General features: G+C 25.0%; 2 protein-coding genes across 3 annotated transcripts in view; one reads left to right on the forward strand and one right to left on the reverse strand.

Annotated features, from left to right (window-relative positions):
- Nucleotides 1–1,208: 1,208 nt before the first annotated feature.
- The window catches only part of LOC112602541 (transformation/transcription domain-associated protein), a 26,769-nt gene continuing 4,573 nt past the window's right edge, over nt 1,209–23,404 (forward strand). Inside the window, exons 1-48 of one of the 2 annotated variants that reach the window (XM_025350662.1) lie at nt 1,209–1,496; nt 1,801–1,995; nt 2,604–2,714; nt 2,781–2,969; nt 3,034–3,228; nt 3,310–3,476; nt 3,547–3,782; nt 3,838–4,042; nt 4,112–4,309; nt 4,381–4,633; nt 4,739–4,945; nt 5,010–5,335; nt 5,402–5,708; nt 5,768–5,913; nt 6,566–6,713; nt 6,784–6,932; nt 7,000–7,091; nt 7,199–7,482; nt 7,543–7,740; nt 7,821–8,003; nt 8,068–8,266; nt 8,486–8,787; nt 8,851–9,034; nt 10,293–10,525; nt 10,627–10,747; nt 10,835–10,968; nt 11,036–11,197; nt 11,268–11,522; nt 11,597–11,873; nt 11,942–12,147; nt 12,518–12,688; nt 13,053–13,193; nt 13,266–13,592; nt 13,659–13,763; nt 13,830–14,180; nt 14,744–14,892; nt 15,037–15,275; nt 15,454–15,830; nt 15,951–16,223; nt 16,286–16,536; nt 16,603–16,774; nt 16,851–17,018; nt 21,734–21,982; nt 22,044–22,229; nt 22,299–22,395; nt 22,466–22,845; nt 22,910–23,054; nt 23,114–23,253. In XM_025350662.1, the coding sequence (XP_025206447.1) occupies nt 1,849–1,995; nt 2,604–2,714; nt 2,781–2,969; nt 3,034–3,228; nt 3,310–3,476; nt 3,547–3,782; nt 3,838–4,042; nt 4,112–4,309; nt 4,381–4,633; nt 4,739–4,945; nt 5,010–5,335; nt 5,402–5,708; nt 5,768–5,913; nt 6,566–6,713; nt 6,784–6,932; nt 7,000–7,091; nt 7,199–7,482; nt 7,543–7,740; nt 7,821–8,003; nt 8,068–8,266; nt 8,486–8,787; nt 8,851–9,034; nt 10,293–10,525; nt 10,627–10,747; nt 10,835–10,968; nt 11,036–11,197; nt 11,268–11,522; nt 11,597–11,873; nt 11,942–12,147; nt 12,518–12,688; nt 13,053–13,193; nt 13,266–13,592; nt 13,659–13,763; nt 13,830–14,180; nt 14,744–14,892; nt 15,037–15,275; nt 15,454–15,830; nt 15,951–16,223; nt 16,286–16,536; nt 16,603–16,774; nt 16,851–17,018; nt 21,734–21,982; nt 22,044–22,229; nt 22,299–22,395; nt 22,466–22,845; nt 22,910–23,054; nt 23,114–23,253 (9,735 nt within the window). In that variant the 5' untranslated portion in view covers nt 1,209–1,496; nt 1,801–1,848. Of the gene's footprint in view, nt 1,497–1,800; nt 1,996–2,603; nt 2,715–2,780; nt 2,970–3,033; nt 3,229–3,309; nt 3,477–3,546; nt 3,783–3,837; nt 4,043–4,111; nt 4,310–4,380; nt 4,634–4,738; nt 4,946–5,009; nt 5,336–5,401; nt 5,709–5,767; nt 5,914–6,565; nt 6,714–6,783; nt 6,933–6,999; nt 7,092–7,198; nt 7,483–7,542; nt 7,741–7,820; nt 8,004–8,067; nt 8,267–8,485; nt 8,788–8,850; nt 9,035–10,292; nt 10,526–10,626; nt 10,748–10,834; nt 10,969–11,035; nt 11,198–11,267; nt 11,523–11,596; nt 11,874–11,941; nt 12,148–12,517; nt 12,689–13,052; nt 13,194–13,265; nt 13,593–13,658; nt 13,764–13,829; nt 14,181–14,743; nt 14,893–15,036; nt 15,276–15,453; nt 15,831–15,950; nt 16,224–16,285; nt 16,537–16,602; nt 16,775–16,850; nt 17,019–21,733; nt 21,983–22,043; nt 22,230–22,298; nt 22,396–22,465; nt 22,846–22,909; nt 23,055–23,113; nt 23,254–23,404 lie in introns of those variants that run through there. The other variant, XM_025350663.1, reaches the window with a different exon arrangement.
- Nucleotides 18,334–19,548, reverse strand: LOC112602542 (beta-1,4-N-acetylgalactosaminyltransferase bre-4-like). The gene has a single exon (XM_025350665.1). It carries the CDS (start codon nt 19,466–19,468, stop codon nt 18,479–18,481), a length of 990 nt encoding a protein of 329 aa, XP_025206450.1. The 5' UTR covers nt 19,469–19,548; the 3' UTR covers nt 18,334–18,478.

Below are 23,404 nucleotides of genomic sequence, written 5' to 3' on the forward strand. Positions count from 1 at the left end.
TTGGTCTACAGGTCGATGCGTTTAGTTTGAAATAAACATTTTGGACCAACTTTACTTAAGACATTATATGGGCTCTACGAAAAATATTAAATGGGATAGACAAAAATTCAACTGTTCCAACTTCCATGTAACTCTATTAATCGATAATTGGTGTTGACTGCTAATACAATAATATCTACTTCTTTAAATACATCAAGTGAACAATTATCATTAGATATTTTTTATCAAATTGTCTCGAACTCTCAGAGGGTTATTAGATTTGTGGCATAGTTCAAATTAAATTAATGTATTATTTAAATGTATCGATAATTTTGGCCTGATTTTTAGCAAAGATCGGCACACATAAAAGTGTTTGTCGCATAAAATTTTTGTGTTGACATGATGAGTGAAATATTAATTAAAAATAATGTATTTTCATTAGTAGCAACACGTAAAATGGTCCGTGAAAAATGAATCTAAGTGTTTTAGAATAATCAGTTCAAAAATTGTCCCATAGTATAATTACTTTTTAAGCCAAAAGACATAAGAGCTAATATCAATGAACAAATATCTATTTGTTCTACTAAAGTTATATTTATTTTAATGCTTTTATTTTTATGAAAACATGTTCGAGTCATTACTTGTTTCATAAAATATATCTTCTAGTAACCACTTTATCCAAAAAACATTTGTTCCAAACTTTTTTTGAATAAATGCATGATGGGAAAAATGTCTTGTGGACCTATATTTCGATTTTGAACCTACACATATAGGGCATACACTATTTTTTTCTTGCATATCTTAATAGTTTAAGAATAAATAAATGAAAGTATGTATTATTATAATATATTTTATACAGTCTGTGGTTGAAATCTAATATTATAGATATGCCTTAATTAGTAGTTACGTTATTACGAGATGTATTTAATTATTCAGTGTATTTTACGTGTCATTTGATTAAATCGTGGACAGATAGTTTTGAAATTACTAAATTGGAAAATATTATATTTTAAGGTCGTGGATTTAATACTTTTTTAGTGGATTCAATTGTCCGAATCTCTGAGGCTTCGGTAAACCAATAACCATTATAGCGAAATACTAATATTATCATATAGAACAGATGAAATAATAAATACAATCTATTCTGTGATAAATGATAATATTATTGTTTTGTGATAGTAGTCTACCCTTTTGATCGTGTAAATAAAAAATGCCATAAATCAGTGGTTTTCAATCTTTTTAACAATGTAGCACACTTCTTCCTTTACAAAATTTTTGCGGCACACCAATTTATATAATCGCAGCACACTTCAAAGGCGTTTGCGGCACACCAGTGTGCCGTGACACACTGGTTTGCGGGTTTGCGGCACACCAGTGTGCCGCGAAGTGTGCCGCGGCACACCAGTATGCCGCGACATACTGGTTGAAAACCACTGCCATAAACTGTTAAGTTGTTATAACTTTACAAATGGTCACAAAACTGTTTATATTTTCCTTGAGTTAATTCTCAGATTGAGGTTAATGTTTAAATTTTTCCGCTATTTAAAAATTGATAGTATATATTAAATTTGTTTGAAATTTTGAAAATAGTTTCTTCAAAATGTGAATTATTTAAATGTTCTATGTTCTTAATTTCTTTTTTTTTTATTAAAACTATTAATATTTATCATAAAAACATAGTGACAGTCGTAAACCTTATTTATATTAATAACTAATAAGCAATTACACTACTGTAATAATGAAGTTCTAAATAAAAATTAGAATCATAACTATTTATTAGTGTATGTTTAATTTATATTATGTTATTATTAATTATTATAGTGAACTAAATTAATCAGAAGTGAATGTTTAATTAAATAAACATTAATAATGGCCTCAGTTATTAAAATGGAAGTGACGTTGGATCATGAAGCAATAATGGATAAATATCGTTCAGATATTACGTTGTTAACAGATCCAAATGTCGAAGATGAACAAAAATTAAAAATTGTCCAAACTTTGAATGAAAACTTTGAGGTAAAAATTAATCTTATATCATAGGAAAGAAATAATTGTCTTCATCATATTAGTAAATGTGGTTACATTGAGTCTGATTGTATATCATGCATTTATAGATATTTTTATTCTCGAGTATATATACAATGAAATTAAATTGAATATTTACAACTCAATTGTAGCTGCATATTCTAACAATATTGATTTTGGAAATATTTGTATGATTTACTAAGCATGCTTAGTTAAATTTGTATTATGATTTATTCTATACTTGTTTGTTAAGTTCTATTTTGATGGATTTAAAAAAAAAAGTGAATATTTTTTGTATTATCATAATTTGTTAGTAAGACTAATTGTTTTCTCCTAACGAATTAAAACTACATTTTTGAACTTAATAATTCAAATAATATTAACTTAAGCACAATTTAAATTATACAATCTACATAAAGTAATTAAAAGTAAATTTAAAAGGATTATAAAATAAGGTTTTGGAGGAATTTTGCATTTACTTACTACAAATTGTTACTAATTAATGAAAATTTGATATTTACAGATATACTGTAAAACATTAGTTAATAATATAACTAAAAACACTAACTAATTTATTTGTATTAATTATAATTTTCCAGATGATTGTGAATTCTCATCAATATCCCACATTTTTAGAACATATGATTAAACATTTTATTCGAATATTAGTAGACGGAGAACCATATTTTATAGCAGAATATCATATATTTGTAAGTTTTGAAGTACACAATTTAATAATAAAATAATATTTTTTTAAATGCAATTTGTGTTAATAGCAAGTAAGAAAACTTGTGTTAGAAATGATATACAGGCTACCGTGTAATGAATTTCTAAAACCTCATGTTGATCGGCTTGTAACATTGTGTATGAAGCTCATTGAAACTGATAATGAACAAAATGGGATTTCATGTATACGTATTATTGTTGAGTTACAAAAAAATTTTAGACCCCCATATAATGCTGAAGTAAGTTAAAAAATAATTAATTCAAATTATATAATAATTAAAATGTGCATTTTTTATATAATAGATTAGTAAATTCCTTCAACATACTAAAAAAATTTATTGGGATATACCTGACAATATGGAAAAAATATTTAGCATGAGAACCCAACAAAGACTGCGTATTAATGATTTGTCTACAGTTGATATAAGTGAAATTCTGGATAACACATATTCTACAATTGTTATTAACTGTGAAACATCAGAAAATAATATTGAAACAGTAAATTAAATATTACATAATATTAAATAAGTAACATAGGAATTTAAATTTTTTTAATTTTATTCATTATGTATTATTTAGTATAACGTTATTCCACGAAGTATTTCATCGTTGAAAATATTGCAAGAATTGCCAATAGCAATTGTCCTTATTTATCAACTTTATAAAGATAATGTTAAAAGAGAACTCAGTGAATATATTCCAACCATTATAAGGATTATACCACTACAACCATCAATGCTTTACAAGTATAAAAACAATTTATAGGATTTTTAATAATTTTATTCATAATTTAATAATTGTTTAAAATATTTATAGAACACATTCAAATTATAACAAGGAAATTTTAGTTGAATTGGTATCAGCCCAAATAAAAGTTTTATCTTATTTAGCATTCGTTATTAAGCCATTTACAGAAATTGTAACTGTTCATTCTACACAATTAGTTGAAGGGATGATTGGAATGTTGGAATCGTGCCCCATGGAGGTTACACATCTTAGAAAAGAACTTTTGATTGCTTCAAGACATATTCTTAACACAGAATTACGAATAAGTAAAAAAAAAAAAATATTTAAATTTAAAATTTTTACTTTCATTTTTATTTTTAGAATTTATTCCATATATGGACAAACTACTTGATGAAAATACACTACTTGGCCGAGGATGGACTACTACTGAAAATTTAAAACCATTGGCATATAGTACTATTGCTGACCTTATTCATCATGTTCGAGTTCATTTATCACTACCAACAATTGTAAAAGCCATTAATCTTTTTGCAATCAATGTTCATGATCATAGTTTAACTCCTAGGTAAGAGAAAATAAAACAATGTATGTAATAAAAACTAAAATGTATTTTATAAATAAATAAATGTTTCAGTATCCAGTTAATGTGCTGTAAAATGTTAATGAATTTAGTAGATTGCATTAGACAAAGAAATGGTGAAGAAGTCCCCAATTTAAAATGCACTCATGGAGAAACTGTTAGTTTTGATCTTTTAATACGTATAATCCAAGTTTATGTATTAAAACTTAAAGTGGTTTCTAAATTATACATTCCAGCTATTATTTCTAAAAAGTATGTTTTATCAAATAAAATTGTTTATTTTTAAGGTTTTTAAAATATTAAAATATAAATTATTGTTATAGTGTCATTAAAACATCATCAACTGAAACATCTCAAATTCTAGACATCAATGAGGGTGAAATTATTGATGATATTATAAAAAAGGAACAAAAAGAGTTTATCAACAGCCCCTGCGGAAAAAAAGTTCAAGAAAAAACTAAATATGTTTTCTCTTCATCACCAACAGCTTTATTCTCATTGCCAGAGTGTAGGACATTGGTCAAAGTTATAATTTGTGGTATAAAAACAGCAGCTTGGGGTATTGCTACAGTCAAGGTAAATTACTATTAACTATTAAGTTTTATATTATTTATTTAATACTATTATTGATTTATATCAATAATTTTTCTTATGGCTTATTATTTTTATCTTAAATTTTAGACCAACAAAGAAGATGATTCGGGAAGTACCCCAAAATTACCAGTAAAACCTCAACTTGTAAAAATTTATTTAGGTCTTGTTAAATGGTCTCTACAAGCTATGGATGTGCATATGGTAAATCCATTAAATAATCAAAATATCAATGCAAATGTTTTAAGACCGCGATCAAAAGAAGAAAAAGAATCAATGGACCATTTAAGTAGTGTTGTAAGTATTCTTTGAATGTAAATATTACAAAAAAAATCTTATAATTTTTTTTTTTTTTTTGTAGTTTGCCTTATTACCTCCAAGTACATTTAAAGAAATATTTTCCACTACAATAGCTTATTTTGTTGAGCGTGTGGAAAAAAACCATGCATTAATGTACATTAGTGAATCACTTTTAAATAATAGCCTCAATACATCAGACACATCATCCATATTTGCAACATTGTTGTTAGAACATTTACTCAGCAAAATGGAAGATATGGGTAGTGGGAATGCTGAACGAAGTAATTTGTATTTGAAACTGTTCAAGCAAGTTTTTGACACTGTTAATCAGTATTCAATTGAAAGTGAACAAACACTTCAACCTTACTTAAATCAAATTGTTAACAGGTAAGTTTAGAAAATGGCTCTAATATTGTTATAAATTATATTTTATTTAATACTATATTATTGCAGCTCAATGAAACTAGCTTTAACTGCTAAAGATCCATATTACTATTTTTTACTATTACGTCCACTATTTCGTTGCATTGGAGGTGGTGCACATGGAGTTTTATATCAAGAATTTCTTCCCCTTTTACCAAACTTATTAAAAAGCTTAAACAGCTTACAATCTGGTTTACATAAACAAGATATGAAAGATTTATTTGTGGAATTGTGTCTTACTGTACCTGTTCGTTTAAGTTCATTATTACCTCATTTACCTCTACTTATGGATCCATTAGTTTCAGCTTTGAATGGGTCTCCTTCGTTAATTATTCAGGTTAATATAATTTGTTTGCTAAAGAGTCTTATAGATATTATTTTTTAATTATTTTTTAGGGTCTTAGAACTTTAGAACTGTGTGTGGATAATCTACAAACAGATTTTCTATATGAACATATTCAACCAGTGAGAGCTGATTTAATGCAAGCTTTATGGCGATCATTACACAATACTAATGATAATGTTTATCCTGTAGCATTCAGGTAATATTTTTTTTAGATTTATATAAAATTTAATGTCAATAAGTTTCACGATAATAATTTTCTATTTGCAACATAAATATCATTTATTTTTGTTTGAATATTCAATTTTGTTAATATTCATACTTCATGTATATATATAAAACTATGCTTATGTATTTTTGATATTAAATAACAGTAATATCAACTTATAGTAAAAATATTGTATAATATTTGACAAATTTATATTGTATCAATATAAATCAAAGAAAAATTAGAAAATGTTAATTGTTTATTTGGTGATAATTTTAATTTGCAACAAATAAGTAAAGTTGAAAACATTCTCGTTTTTATAAGTTGTAATTTTGAGAATTATCAATAATTTTTCACTTTTGACATAATTTAAATCCAATCTATTATTAATTATTAGACACCTCACTTTATATTGAATTATTTTGAGTTAAGTGTCTTCAAGTAAAGAAAAAATCATTGTTAAATCAATACATTTATTGTTTTGCTCAGAATATAAAAGTCAGTTAACTTAGGATATTTATGTATTAAAATCTCGTCTTATGTACTGAGGTATTTGAATTAATGTGTATTTTTTTCGTGCGCATTTATTTTGATTTTAAACAGTTTTGAAATATTTTGTGATTTAATTCTTATGACTTTCTAGAGTTTTAGGGAAGTTTGGTGGTGGTAATCGTAAGATGATGACTGAACCTCAACGTCTGGATTATTCAATGCATAGACAATCCACAAAACCCGCTATTATCATTAAATTTAATGAACATACTGAATCAGTCACATTTAATGTTGATATGGTTTGTAAATATTTATTTCTGCATATTAAAATTAAGTTTTTTGTATGTATATATATGTATATTTTTTAAGGCTATTGAAACTGCTGCTGAATCACTTAAAACATCAACTGATCCATACTATCGCAAAAAATGTTGGGAAGTAATAAAATCATTTTTGGCAGCATCTGTATTATCAAATGATGATAAATCAGTTTTGATGAAATTTTTTTCTCATCCTAGGTGAGTACATTAATTGTTAAAATAAGTTTAAAAAAAATCACACTTTATTTTTAAATTATCATTTAAGTTTCAAAGAAGGAAAAATATCAAACTTCCATTCAACAGTATACAAATATCCAGATCCAGTTGTGAGAAATACTTATGTAATGGCATTGAATGGTAAATATTTTTATAATCATTATTGTAAATTATTTTTTTATAGTACGTTGTATAAATTATTAAGCGTTTAACTAATTCATTATATTTGACTTATTTATTTTTTAAAGGTATTTTTGTTAGTGCTGCAGTTAAAGAACTTAGAGATACAGCTCTTGGAACACTACTTGATGTTGTGATGCGCTATACTATGGTGGCAATTTCTCAACAAGCTGGACCAATAGTAAACAGTGAAAAAAATGAAAAGTGTTCATTTGGTATGGATCCACTTGTATTAATTGACTCAATGGCAACTGTTATGAGTTATCAAGAAAAAGAACTCTTAAAACCAGCACGGCTGGCACTTACAATTATTTTAAACACGGCTACAATTATTATGGGATCTAAAGAAAGAGTAATTCAATATTTTTTATTTGAATATTGTTTAAAGTTACATTAAATAACTATTTTTTAGGCATGCCAATTACCTTACATGGAATATATGGTTGATAAGTTATGTGCTTTATGTTATGACCGTGCTTGGTATACTAAATTTGGAGGATGTTATGCAATACAATTTTTTTATAGCAGCATGTCTTTACAATGGGTGTTTGAGCATTTATATTTATTTGTTAAAGCACAACTCTTTGTTATTATGGATTTATCTGGTGATGTATGTCATGTGAACAGATGATAACGATTTATGGAAATACTTTTTTTTTTTGTAATTAACTTTGTATTAATTCCAAATAGGTTTCTAATGGAGTTTTAGATGAAGCAAAAAAAAATTTAGAAAACATGTTACGCAAAGCAGCATCACCACTAGATCAGAACTCAGGTTCTCAACTGCAAGCTTTACAGAAAAAGGCTATACATGAAGTTACTTATGAACTTATTCGTCAAGTAACAAGTCCTAATGATCTACTTCGAAATCATGTATGTATTTTATCATGAATTTTATATATTCTTTTTAATTTTTTGTTAAATTATCGTTGTATAGTCTACACATTTATTGGGTGTGATAGCATCTGCTCAAGGAATCACTGTAACTCAAGTTATGGAACCTCACAAAGAAGGATTATCAGAAATCATTCCTTTAAGAAAGCATTTATTACGTCATCAGGGTTTTAAAGCACAGATTGGAATGATGGAAGGAAACACTTTCTGTACTTCTTTGTTGCCTCGGCTATTTACAATAGGTAATTATATGAAGAAAGTGAAATTTATCATATGATATTAAATCTGTTCCATTTATTATGATTAATGGATCATTAATAATTACCTAAAAATGTCCATTAGGTAACCTACTGGTTTTATAAAAATGAACAAATAATCAAATGTCTTTATAAATTATTATGTATTCTCTAATTTTAAAAAATTTATTGGTAATTAAATTTTTTTTTTTTTTTTAATAATAGATTTAAATATAAAAGAACACAATTTATTTTATCATGAAGTATCAAATCTTTGTGAAGCCAGTGATTCAGCTATGTCCAAATTACCAGGATATAAAACAATGAATCCAGGACAAATGTTATTATTACGTCAAGCTGGAATGAGAGCTCTTGCTGCTTGTTATTATATTCCTCAACCTGAAGTTAAAAGTAGAATTTTTCATGCTTTATATGGTGCTTTAGATAAAAATAATCCAGATTTACAAGAAACAGCATTTCAATGTCTTAGAAAATTTGTTTCTACTTCACAAATTGATATGCCAATGGTAAATAAACCATCTAACTACAAAATTTAAATGATATGTTAGCCTTATATTTTTTTATTTTAGGTTCATGAATTGATGAAGAAACAGTTAGGAGATTTAGGTGATTACAGAAACTTAACTTTAAGTGGAACAAGGCGTTTATGGTATTTAGTTCAGTTGTTTCCTACCAGTTTTAGTGATATGTTTTGTACACATTTAATGGAAATAATGAAAAAAATGTTTGAAGTTCTAATTCAAATGAAAAAAGGTAATTTTAAATTAGTAAAGGAAAATTTAATAATTTATCCATAATTTTTTTTATGATTTAATATAGACTTAAAAATATTAAATATTGGTAAAAACAGTTTTTCGTTACCTTGCCTTATTTTATTTCTAGAGCTGTTTAAAAATAACACTTGACATCATAAGTTACTATCCTAATGAATTAATTTGAATTAAACCAAAATAAGTTGAAATACTTTCCTATAATATAATACCTATATTTTAAAATAATTTATGTTAATGTTTGTTTTTTCTACAATCTATAGATTGAAAAAAATTATATAACTAATGTTTTCTGTCTGTAATATTTATTATTTTAATAATATCTTGATATGAAATTTGAGAAAAAAATCTAAACTTTTATAATATAAAAATTAATTAAAATGTATTCTAATATAAGTAGATGCAGTAAAACCTTTAGTGGATATCTCTAAATAATGAACACAATGTTGAAGATCAAAAATGTTTGGTATTTAGTGGTTTCACTTTATATAATTAATATCTAGTAGTGACTAGTAGTAGCAATAAAATAGAACTTATAATGTTATGCATTATTTTTAGATATACTGTCAACCAACTGAAATGGAAAAATTTAAACTTGTGGTAACTAATTTTGGTATAATATTACCAAGACTAAGGTTTATTATATGAAATACAATAATAAAATAGACATTTAGTTTTGTTAAAATATAATAAGATGTGCACAAAATGATAATAAAATAAAAATTGAATTTACAAATTATTTCCAAACTCAAAATACAAAAGTATTTTATAATCATTTTAAAACAAATTGAATAAAGTTTCATTTTATATGAACTAAATAACTTGTTAATTTTACTTTATATTTGTCAAAGACAAAATCTCTGTTTTTACAGAATTGAAATTAGGAGTGTTATGCAATATGACAACTAGTCTTTTATACTACTTTTGTTTAAATGTACCAATATCATGTAACATTAATTTTTTGTGTCCATTATTAACACGTGTAAAAATATGTTAAATAAAAATATATTTTTTTGTAGTATTGATACGAGACAGTTAGTGGACTTTATTAATCAAATGCATTATGAACGCTGCAAAAAAATAAAAAGCATACCAATTTTAGCTTACTAATTACTAAAAATTAAACTGATGGTTATTTTTATACTTGGACCGTACTTTATGACCCATACTCATATTATCTATTAATCTAATTGTATAATCTAATATTCTAGTTATTTAAGCATTTTTACGTTTTTAATTAGGAATATCAAAAAGCGGCAACTATGAATCAATAATGGTGATTATTATTGAAATGTATAGACAATTACCTGTAGCCAATTATAGGCACATTGAATCACTATGTAAGTTAGTTTTGGATAGTGAAAAAAGCCTACAAGTGAACATATTATCTCCATTTCATACACCACTTTTAGGATGTTTGCTTAAATATCCAACTCAAATTGTGCAACTATTCTTACAAGATAATCATATAAAGGTAAGAAAATAATTAATCAAATATTTAAAAAAATCAATGTTGAATTTTAATGATTAATAATCACTAATAATGAATAATATTATGACTATTTTTTGGTATAGGAACCTAATTGGGTAAAATATTTACATATGATGATCGCCAATGAAAAATGTTTAACAATACGAGAAGCTCTTCAAGGTAGTGGACGTAGGCTTAATGAATTAATTACAACTTCTCATTCAGGTAATCAAATTTATAAATTTATGTTGAATTAATAACTATTAACAAATATTATTCACTAAGGAAATTTTGTTTATTAAATTTATTTAGATCCTACTAAAGTTATCGAATATGAAACTATTAGAATTATTAATTCTATTGTACGACTAGATAAAAAATGGATTTATAATCAAACAGATTTAATTATATCATTGTCAGAACTATGGGCATCTGAACACTACCAAGTAAAATAATAATAATAAAATTAATTTAAATATAAAATTTTAATAATTAATTACATAATTACTAAAGGAACATTTTTTGAACCCTGGATATCTTGAATTCTCTCACTGGAATGAGCCAAAAATGTTAGCAAAGGTGTTACTTCAGTATTTTATTCATAATCCTAATCAAGTAGATTTACTTTTCCATTTGATTAGAGCATTTTGTTATAGATTTATATCTGATTTTCAGGTAAGTTTAAATTTAAAAACTAATTATTCAATTTTTTTTTTCATATCAATTTATTTTATTTTATTTATAGTTTTTAAGAACATATTTAGAAGAAACAGTTGCAAAAACCTTTTCTCCTCAATGGAAACGAACAGCATTCTTTCGTTTTGTTGAAATATTTCAAGATAATAATATGAGTAATCTTTTTAAATCCAAAATCTTGCAATACATTATATTACCATGCGTTTCGGCTAGCTATGAAAATAATGAACAACAAGCTTTAATTCATGGTACATCTGATCCTTCAGATTCAACAGGAAACATTGTGACATCTTATATATATCAGGTAATATACTATTATTGTTGAAATAAATTTGGCTTAAAATGTATGTAAATATTAATCAATTATATTTTTTTTAGTTAATTGTACATGAAGTACCACCAGGAATTGGTGAAGACAGCATACGAATTCATCTATTACAACTTGGATGTATGTTAGTTGATGATTTTCCTGTTAATAAAGAAAGTGCATTCAGTCCCGATGGACTTTGTGAAAATTTAAAACGAGTAATGAGTTATGCTTGGCCATGTTTATTAGAAAAATCTTGTGTTGATCCAACTGCTCGATACAGTGGCCATTTGTTATTGTCATATATAGTTGCTTCATACCATGTTAACAGCCGAATAATTTTACAAGGTATTAAATTGAAAATTGTTTTAATAACAGATATATTAGACAGTTATTTTATGTTTTGAATTTTATAGTGTTTCATGAACTTCTTAAAGCATATCATGTTGAAGTAAGAATTGTCGTTCGGCAAGCACTAGATTTAATAACACCTGCATTATCTATTCGCATGAACAATGGAAATAAATTATTATGTCAGTGTACAAAGAAAATTATTGTTGAGGAAGCACATTTGATGCAACAACTATTCCATGTGTTGCATTTGGTTGTCAGACATTATAATGTAATTTTTAGTATTAACATTACTATTTAAAATTTTTTTCAAAATTAATTTCTCAGTCTTAAAATTTCATTTATATGAATAATAAATTAATGAAAAAGCATTTTAAGCAAAGTATATTAAGTAAATATTCCATGTTAAAAATCACAATACTTGTCACTATACTCAAATTTAGAAGGAATTTTGGATGTCAGTAAGCAGACATATCTCTATCTAGTATCTAACAGTATAGCATATGTTGCAACTGGCAAGTGACCAATTTCCTTCATTAATCCATTAGTATATTGTTCAGTTCTTCCCTGAAAAAATTTGGATTTTTATTTTAATTTAATTTTTAATGTTCTGTAATACATATTAAATTATTATCTTTTAGGTATATTATCCAATCAGACATAGACTAATTCAACATATGTTAAATGCAATGCAGAGATTGGGTTTTATGTCATCTGCAACTTTTGAACACAAAAAATTAGCTGTAGAAATGGCTGAAGTTATTATAAAATGGGAATTACAACGAATTAGAGATGAAAATAATGCAGCCGAGGTAAATGTATTATTTGTCATCAATAATAATAATCTTTGTTTTCACACTTTTTTTGTTTCCATTTCTATTATATCGATTTTAAGGTAAATCTGTTTTTATAAACATAAGATGGCTATTATTTTTATTTTTGACCAAACAGTTTGTTTATACTACGGTTTTTTTAAAAAATATTTTAGCTTTTTATTCTTTATAAAAATTTATTTTTATCATTTACACATGTCTGAGATATAATTTATCTATATGTTTTCCAATTCTTCTTCATAAACTCTCTTTAAATTAGAATAATTAAATGTTTTGTTTTTTATAAATCATGTTTGACTTTATATTTATGGCACATATGCTAATATTATATTTTTTATTCTAGAACTCTATGGGAGGAATTGCAAAAAAAATTAAACTTGATCCTTCAACTTCATTACAATTAGATGATAATGACAAAGATATACCTATTAACAAAACTGACTTTGTAGTTGTTTTCAACTTTTTAGCAAAAATTGCTTGTCAGGTTTGTTTTTTATTTTTGTAATTTATTAATTCATTTTATTTATTTATTTGTTTGTGTGAAATATATTTTTAGGTAAATGATGGTGTTGCCGGAGGTATGGCAGAGCTGCTATCTAAACGATGTATTACATTATTAAGGACTGCTTTGAAATCAGAAGCTATAATGTCCAGATGTATTGATATGTTAAAATTAGCATGGATGGAAAAAGTATTTTGTACTGTATCAAGTTTGGAACCAGCTGCTAATAATCCCGCTACTGCAATTGCTGTTGCAAATATTGCATCAGCATTTGATCTTTTAGTATTTTTTTTAACCACTTTACCAAAAGAACAAATTTTAAGCACAATTAAACCTCTTCAGAAATCATTATATGATTGCATTAGTACTACTAATATGAAGGTAATTACAATTTAAATATATTTATTATTATTATATTTTTATTTTTAATATAATATGTTATTTTAGATTGGACGAATGGCACATGCATTTCTTACTCGTTTAATTTATATATTCCCTATGGTAAAACCATACCTTAATGAACTCGAAGAACTTTACATTTTAATAAATGTGGTATGTTACTATATTTTTTGCTTTATGTTTGATATAATAAAATTATCCATTATCTTTAAATTTTAGTTAATTGATGAAAGTTTAAATAATTTTGAAAAAAATATATCACAAAATTATAATCGATTTTTAACATGTGTCATAATGTTAAAAGCTGCCAGTGCTAACAATCCAGCTTTTATCGATAACTTGTCTTCTCGATTTGTACATGTTTTACAAAAAGTATGTCGTGAACAGCCACAATCTACAAATACAGAATCTTCAATGGGAATAAGTGAACTAGTCATTCAAAGTCTAGATTTGATGAAAAACAGAGTGACAAATATGCATATTGAAACTCGAAAAACATTTATTGGAACTATTCTCGTTGGATTGATTGAAAAAACAAATGATTCAAGAATAATGAAAACAATTTTAAAAGTATGTTATATAATTTTTTGTTCCAATAGAAAAATTAGTACCTGAACAAAAAGGTATAATAAGAAATGTAATTTAAAAAGAAATATACCAATATTAGGTGGCATACTCTACTTGCTACTCAGTGGCAATAAAAATAGTTACTTTGGGATATAAAAATTGTTATTGGGTTATTACTATTTATATTATTACGGGAGTGGGGATCATTATTTATTGATTTGTTTGAATTGTTAGAAATGTATCAAATTATTTAGTTAATTATTAAACTAAATAAAATAAATAAATAAATAAAAACATTTTGACAATAAACAGATTGAATACATCAATTTAGCATTGATAAAAAAATATGATCCTATATTTAAAGTTAGTGTAATTATATTGTTAATGGATTTTATTTTATAACAAAATATTTAGTTAGTACTATAAAAATATAACTTAGTTTATTCTTATATTTGTATTGGATATTTTCACTTATTACAGTTAAACTAATCTCTAATAGAAAAATGTAGTTTAACAATTGAATATAAAATAATTATAAGCTTTAATTTTTATATTATATATTTTAGATGTTAGAGGAATGGATGCATAATCCACCAAATGAGGGACCGAATTTGCGCGAAAAATCTATACTATTGGTAAAAATTATGCAGCATATTGAAAAAAAGTTTCCTGATCTGAATGCTCAATATTTAGATATTATTATTCACATTTACAAGTAATTTTCTCTAGTTAACTATTATTATATCTGAGATTTAATTTATTGTAAATAAATTATTCTAATCAATACCAAAATTGCATTGTTACTATTATTACCACTGATCATAATAATAATAACTATTTCATTCAAAATATTTTTCAGGGATGAAGAGTTACGTAATTCAGAACTAGGACATAAATTGGAAGCAGCTTTTCTAAGTGGTTTGCGATGTTCTCAACCCGCTGTTCGTGAAAAATTCTTCACTTTATTCAATCAACAAATTAATACTAGATTACCAGAGCGTTTGTTATATATTGTGAGTTCACAAAATTGGGAACCAATGATGACTCATTACTGGATAAAACAATGCATTGAATTATTATTAGCTACAGTTGATCCAAGTAAGAAACTTCAAATTTCAAATTTAAATTGATAAATGGTTAGATTTAAAGAACATAAATATCAATGTATTATGTATTATTATATATCATATATATATTCTATTATGATTATTTTATAAGGTTTTTATATTTTTCTGAATCAAAATTAAAATAAATATTAATTCTATATATGTTATAGATTTGTCCGTGACATTAAAAGATTCTAATTCATCAACTTCATCAAAATTACCAACAATTAGAGAATTAGTTAATAATTGTGATACTTCTTTCATTGAAGAAATTCTTAATACTAATGAAGATATTGGAGTCAAATCAGAATATGCAATGGACACTGATCAAATGGTGACTGACAACATTGAAGTTGTCGAGGGTGGAAAATTAGAACCATTGATTAGCAGACACATAAAATTTATGGATAATCTAAAATCAATGAAACTTGGAGATATTTGTTCAGCCATAGCCCAACTATGTCATATGGATTCAAGCTTAGCTGAAAAAATTTGGCTTGTATTATTTCCTGCTATTTGGGAATCATTAAATTCCACACAAAAAACTGTAAATACTCCAAAGTTATTTTAATTCTTCACTAGTATCAATTAAATCTACATGTTAACGTGCTTACATGTTTAATAAATCATTAAGTAAAAAAGTTTTTTTTTTAATTTATTATTTTAGATATTATTACCTGAAATTAATCAATTTATTGTAAGTGGTATTCATGTTGTTCAAAGAGATGTTCATCCAAGTGTTATATCCACATTCTTTGAAGCATTATTTCAATGCCAACCAAAAATACATTTTAAACCAAGTGTCATGTTATATATTGGTAAATCTCATAATTTATGGCATCGTGTAACTTTGTCTTTAGAAAAAATGATGATAGATAATAATTTTGAAGTAACGAAACAAGATTGTTATGAATTCGAACCTGAAATATCTCCACAAAGAGTATGTTCTTTAAAATCAATTCTTAACTAAAATTTTACTTTATCAAAAATATCATTTTACAGGATGTCATTGATACATTAGCAGAAATGTATAAACAGCTTAAAGAAGAAGACATGTGGGCTGGTCTGTGGCAAAAACACGCTCAATATCGAGAGACTAAAGTTGCTCTTGCATTAGAACAACAAGGGTTATTTGAACAAGCTTTATCTACATATGAGTCTTTAATAGAAAAATATCAAAGTGAATTTTCTAGTTCTCCTGCATCAGTCATGGTTTTAAGTGAAGCACGGTTATGGGAATCACAATGGATTAGGTAAACAATTAATTTCTAACAATATGTAGTTTAATTGTATGTACTATTCAACATTGTATGTTAAAGATGTTCAAAAGAGCTGAATCAATGGGACATTTTACTTGAATATTCAAAACTTAATGGTCATCTAAATCCATTTTTAATACTAGACAGTGCATGGCGTATACCTGATTGGCATGTAATGAGTGAGGCATTAAGTTGTGTTGACAATACATGCCCTAAAGAATTTTTGTGGAAGGTATTGTAATTTTTTTTTAAATTTAATTTTAATCTTATGATATTCAAAAATATAAAACCATTCTTTTGTTTATTAGATGTATTTATATAGGGGATTTTTGGCAATTTGTCATCCAGATGAACCAAATTTACCATATGTTACTCGAAATGTAGAAATGGCTAGCATACATGTAATTAGAGAATGGAGACGATTACCACATATTGTATCACATATTCATTTGCCATATCTTCAAGCTTCCCAACAGGTAAATATAAAAAAAACAAATACTTATTAGTTATGTTATCAATGGTATATGCAGCATGTTATTAAATAATTATTGGTATTTGATTTAATTAAGGAACAAACTATTTAAATGAGAATAATTTTTTATTTCATCCCAATTTTAGTGTATGTACTGTCAATGCAAGTTTATGACATAGTAACATTTCTATATTTCTATATTTGATTTTGAAACTTTGTGAATAATTATCCTCAGCATTTTTTTTTTTTTTTTTACATACAATGAAAACATTAAAATATAAAATAAAATAAAATACTATTAATTTATAAATTACACTGATACTGAGTTTGACAAAAACAATTAAGTATATTATGCAATACTTATAATTTTAATAAAACTAGATTAAACATAATATATTTTATTTTTATATAATTCAATTTTGATAGGAGAACCATCCCTGGGTGTTCCTTCCTCAATATCTATTCAAATTCTTATAATTTATATTACATATCTTAATTAAACCAATTGTTTCTTTACGCATGGAAATTTTTTTTTAAATAATAATAAAAAATAAAATAAAAAAATAGTTATAGGACTATGTTTTTAATCATACTACAAGTAGTCTTGTTACTTATAATTTATTTTACCTGTAATATTATTGTTTAGACTTTCATAAATGGGTACTTTATACATATAATTTAATCTATAAAATATTTATGTATAAACTATTAAGTATTAATTTGTTTATTATACAAAAAACTGTTTAATGGATAAATTTGTTCATTTAATAAATACAAAACATTCTTACTAAATATTTATATACATAAATTATTTTGATCATAATTTATAAGTACAATCACAATTTTAAATTAAATTGGAATATGAACATAAATACTTAACTAATAACTAGTAAACAGTGTTAATATTTCTATAATCCACCCTGATTAAAAAATACCACTATTTTTCTCACTTTACTTCATATAATAATTACATTTATATTTAAATCTAATATCAGACTTATTTCATATCATTAAATCTTGTAAATGTTAGCATTAGTATAGTAATAGTAAATAACTTAATTTATAATTTTATGATTTAAAATTATAATTTATTTAGGCTGGATACGATATGGTACCTAACTTAATTACAGACTGTAATGCACTATGTAATTAATCACTATTGTTAAACGAATTTCTTGTTTAGTTGTAAAATAAATAGTTATTTTTTAAGCTTATAATAACCGATAATATACATAATTAATGATAATTGATAAATATCCAATATAATACTTAAATATTAAACTAACCTAAAGGTAATAAGTAGTAAAAATATTTAAAATATCTTCCCATGTGTAAATATTTCCAATGCTTAATATTATGAATGTTGACTCTAAATAATATATTATACCAAGATAAGGAGTGATTCACATTATCATTATGGTTTCATGTTGGTTTGTTCATAAGTTTAATAGTTTCTATATTTAGTTAAACATTGACTAATATTCTTGTATATAATGGTAACTGTTCATATTTGATCAAATTATAAGTAACCGAATCAACACCATCCGTATAAAATCGTTTTGGGCCATTTCTTAAATATTTCATCCTATTTTCATTTGGTATTTCTTTTTCATGTGTTAACATTGTATACCTTGATATAAATGATTGATATCGACAAATTCTATAACCTCTATGGTAAACTCTATTAAACAAATCATCATCTTCACCGCCCCATCCGTAAAATACATTTGAAAATCCATTAATGTCATGAAATTGTTTGCGCGTCATTGCAATAGCACCACCAAATATATTATAGTATGGCAATTTATAATTAAAAACATTTATACTAGTACTCATGTGTCTTGGACAACTTGTACAACCATAAATATTATTTATATTTTCTGGCATTAAATCAACATCATGAAAAATAAAACATCCAGCTAGAGAACGCATTGTAACCTCTCGATAACCAACATTAAATAATTTTCCGCGGTTAAATTCAGCATCAAATGTCTGTTCTATAACAAATATTTGATAATGTATATTTTGCTTTTGTAAAAATGAATGTATATGATATAAAAAGGTTTGAAGTTGTTCAGTTCTATTGCGATAGCATAGTATAATTGCAGTATGATGTTGTGGTATACAATGTTTTGGCATCCATTCTCCACCTGAAGAAACAAATTGCTTAATATAATCAAGTTGTTTACTGCTGACAGTTTTTTTAATGTTTATTAAACTGGTTTCTTCTTTAATTTCAACTAATGGACATGTACTTCTATTTAGAAGTTCATATTCGCCACCACTTGTCTTGACTAAAAATTTTGGAATATCAGCTGTATTTATGTAAATTATTGATGGAAATAAAATGAAATATGCAGCAATACTAATGACTAGAAAAATACTTAACACACAAACTCTTAAGATCCAATATAATAACACTTTTCTTTTAATATATTTTAAGATGAGATTCATTTTGCATTATTTATTGCAACTTTATGTCACTAAGCACTAATAACTTCACATAAATTATAAATTACAATTATAAAAACATATCTACATTCGTATTAACATATTATAATAATTTTTTTATTTTTCATGAACCATGATAAGGAAAATTTTAAATCACGAACTAAAATATAACAGTGTTTATATTTTAGTTTGTAGTTTTAATAATCATGATAATATAATAAACTTTAAATATAACCTCAATGTTTTTTCGATTATCATATATTCTTAGGTCTTATCATTTTTCTAACAAGTGCTTATCACTTAACCATTAACTATGACTATAGATAAAAAACTGTTATCAGGTATACCCATTACCCATAGACATAATAATTAAAAATTATTAATACTAAGAACTAAAAAAATAGTTATTATAGTTATTATGTTGATGGATATACTGCACATGTAACTTATTAAACGCTCGATATTAATCGATAGATACATTCTAATTTCTTGAAATTTTTTTCCAAATTATAGACTAAAATCACACACAATAAACAACGTTTTGTAAAACACTAACAGCACACTTATTTCCCAAACCAGTCTGCGTGACGGTTGCATGCGTGACTATTAATTTAACCAAATATATTCTTAAATATTTATAATAAATACACATAGCATATACTTAAAATATACAGATTGTATGTATACGCGTTAGGTATACACGATTAATCTTGGTGAAATAGTTATCTTATTATGAACTAGTGTTACCCGTAAATTATATCATTAAAACACCCAATTCCTTCGTATAAAACTCGTGATTTGGTATTCATATCTACGTATATTAAAAGCATAATATTTGTATAAATGCTAATTGGGTAATAATAAAATATAATGTTTTACACTATAGAAATATTGTACATATTTGTTTTAACGCCGAAATAAAAAAAAAACATTTTTAACAATTAAATAATAATATTTTATTGTCGTCAACCAATATAACGTTAATACAATATAATTTATACTTAATCACAAATATAATTATTATATAATTATTATTATAATAATTTTCTGATGTAGTCACAATAATTCTGTTCTAGTATTTAAAGTTCAAATTTTATTCAAATTCAAATGTATTAGCAGCAATTTTTATTATCTTGTTAATATTCAAAAATATTTTTTGTAGATACTTAATAAATTCCGTTATTAATTAATACATAATTTTTTATGTTTTATATATTATAGAAATATGTTTAGACTTATTTTAAGTTATTTATAGGCATTTAAAATTTGAATTTTTTTAATTTCTTTTATAAATATTAATAAAAAAATTTAATTGATAAAAAAAGTTTAAAAATTGAATGCAAGTTTCATTTTAAGTTATACTTATAGTTTAGAAAATAATAGTTTTTGTTATTTTGTTGTAATTCTATAAATATTATTTGTAGAGACTTGATATTTTTCATGTATATTATTATTTACATGAATGATTATTTTAAAATATTTAGATTCATTTTAAACTAACTTTCACCACAATCCTTTTCATACAGGTTTTTTGTGGTATATCATTATTTATTTATAAATTATAATAAATAATCTTTTTATATTATTAAAAATATTGTGCTAAATAATATACATCGTGATTTATTTATTAATTTATAATTATGTATGTATAAATTAATGTATAAATTTTTAATAGGTACTAGAAATTGTGTACATTATGTTATAAGTGCAATTTATTTTAATGTTTAAATATTTTGAAAATTTTATAGAATGAAGAAAATGATAATTTAAGTAATCGAGAAAACTATTTTAAGATATACATATAGCCAACTTCACAACATTTAAACTTTAAATGTTAAAAAAATTATCATAACTTTACATTAGTTTCTTTTTTTTTTTAAACAAAAATCAGGGAGAAAAACTAATTATGTGTTTTGTAACAAATTGTTAAGCTTTTGGACAAAGTATAAACACTTTTACCTACATAAATTGACACAAAATATTAGATATTTAATAATGGTTTTGTACTGTGCATATTAATTTATTAATAGAAAATAAAAACTAATTAATTATAAACGTCACTAATTATAATATGTTTAGCATACCCATAAAGCATCTCTCTAAAAACTTTCATTTATGTTTCATTTTTAAGTTTTGACTTATTTATTCTTAAATTGTTTTGAGCTTATATTGTAGTTGTATAATTAAATTATCTATTTTGGTAAAATTCTAAGGATTATTTATCAATAAGAGTTATGTGAAATTATTTTATTTTTATTTTTATCTTAGATAATGGAATTATCTGAGGCTGCTCAAATACACCAGGGATTGCAAGAAAAGGATACAAACAATTCATTGCACAATATGAAAGCAATTTTAAAAACGTGGAAAAATCGGTTGCCAGTTGTAGCTGATGACTTAAGTCATTGGAGTGATGTATTTGTTTGGCGACAACATCATTACCAATTTGTTATTGAATATTGTTCGCGACCTGAACAAAGTACAAATGCAGTATTGGGTGTTCACGCTTCTGCTCAAGTATATGCATATTGTAATTTTATTTCTTTAAATGAATAAATAATTATACTCTTTATTTCAGGCTATAATACACTTTGGCAAAGTTAGCCGTAAACATAATTTAACTGGAGTTTGTCTTCAAACATTATCTCGATTGTATACAATACCTAATGTACCTGTAGTTGATTGTTTCCATAAAATTAGACAACAAGTAAAGTGTTATATGCAAATGGCATCCATATCATCTAATAAACATGAAATTCAAGATGTTAGTATTTGTAATAATATTAAGTATATTTTTGATTGGTTTTTAATATTTATTTCCTGTTTATTTTAGTGTTTGGAAGCTATTGAGAGAACAAATTTAAAATTTTTCCAAAGTGAAATGACTGCTGAATTCTATGCACTTAAAGGAATGCTTTTGGGCCAAATTGGTAATTTTATTATATTACTTTGTATGTTTTATTATTATTCAAACTATAATTTTTTTTGTAAATAATAAAGGAAAATCTGAAGAAGCACACAAAGCTTTTTCAGCAGCTGTGCAATTACATGATTCTATGGTTAAAGCTTGGGCACTTTGGGGCGAATATATGGAGGAGTATTTTACTAAAAGTTATCCAAATCAGACAATGCAAACTGGTGTAGCTGCAATAATATGCTTTTTGCAAGCTTGCCGTCAACAAAATGAGTCTAAATATCGAAAATATTTGGCAAAAGTATTATGGCTTTTAACTTATGATGATAAAGAATATTCATTGCTCAGTACAGTTGATACACATTTCAATGGAGTTCCACCTGCATTATGGTTGCCTTGGGTGCCACAATTATTAACTACATTGGCAAGCGATGGAGGTTCTTTATTACAAAACTTATTGATACAAGTAACAAAATATAAAATTTAAAAAAAAAAAGACTTTTTGTTTATTATTGTTATTTATTATTTAGGTTGGAAGATTGTATCCACAAGCCGTATATTTTCCAACAAGAACACTATATTTTACTCATAAAATTGAATATAGAGAACGTTGTAGAAATTCTGAATTATTAGCTGCAGCAAACAAGCAATCACAAACTAATGATTCTACCCAAAGTACTAATTAATATTAAATAATAATTTATTTTATTTAAAAATTTTTAAATTGTTTATAGATTCTACTACTCAAAGCACTGGATTAACTGATTCTTCTTTACGTGCCACACCTGCGATGGTACGTTTTTCTAAAGTAATGCATCAACAACGAGAAGTTCATCCAACAATTGTCCTAACTTTAGAAGGCATAGTAGATCAGGTAAATTTCTGTTATAAATTTTCATATTGATTAGTATCCATATTTTATAGTTTATGACAGTTATATAGATATTATTATACTTAACATAGTTTTTTAAATATCAATACAGTAGAACTTTTAAATAAAAGATACTTTTATAGTAAGTCCTTGA

This window comes from Melanaphis sacchari, unplaced genomic scaffold (genome assembly GCF_002803265.2).
Source record: "Melanaphis sacchari strain LSU unplaced genomic scaffold, SCAv2.0 Contig8_pilon_pilon, whole genome shotgun sequence".
NCBI classification, from domain to species: Eukaryota; Metazoa; Arthropoda; class Insecta; order Hemiptera; family Aphididae; genus Melanaphis; species Melanaphis sacchari.

Bases quoted from the DNA above. Each gene is read 5' to 3' on its own strand.
- LOC112602542 (XM_025350665.1), bottom strand. From the start codon at position 19,468: ATGAATCTCATCTTAAAATATATTAAAAGAAAAGTGTTATTATATTGG.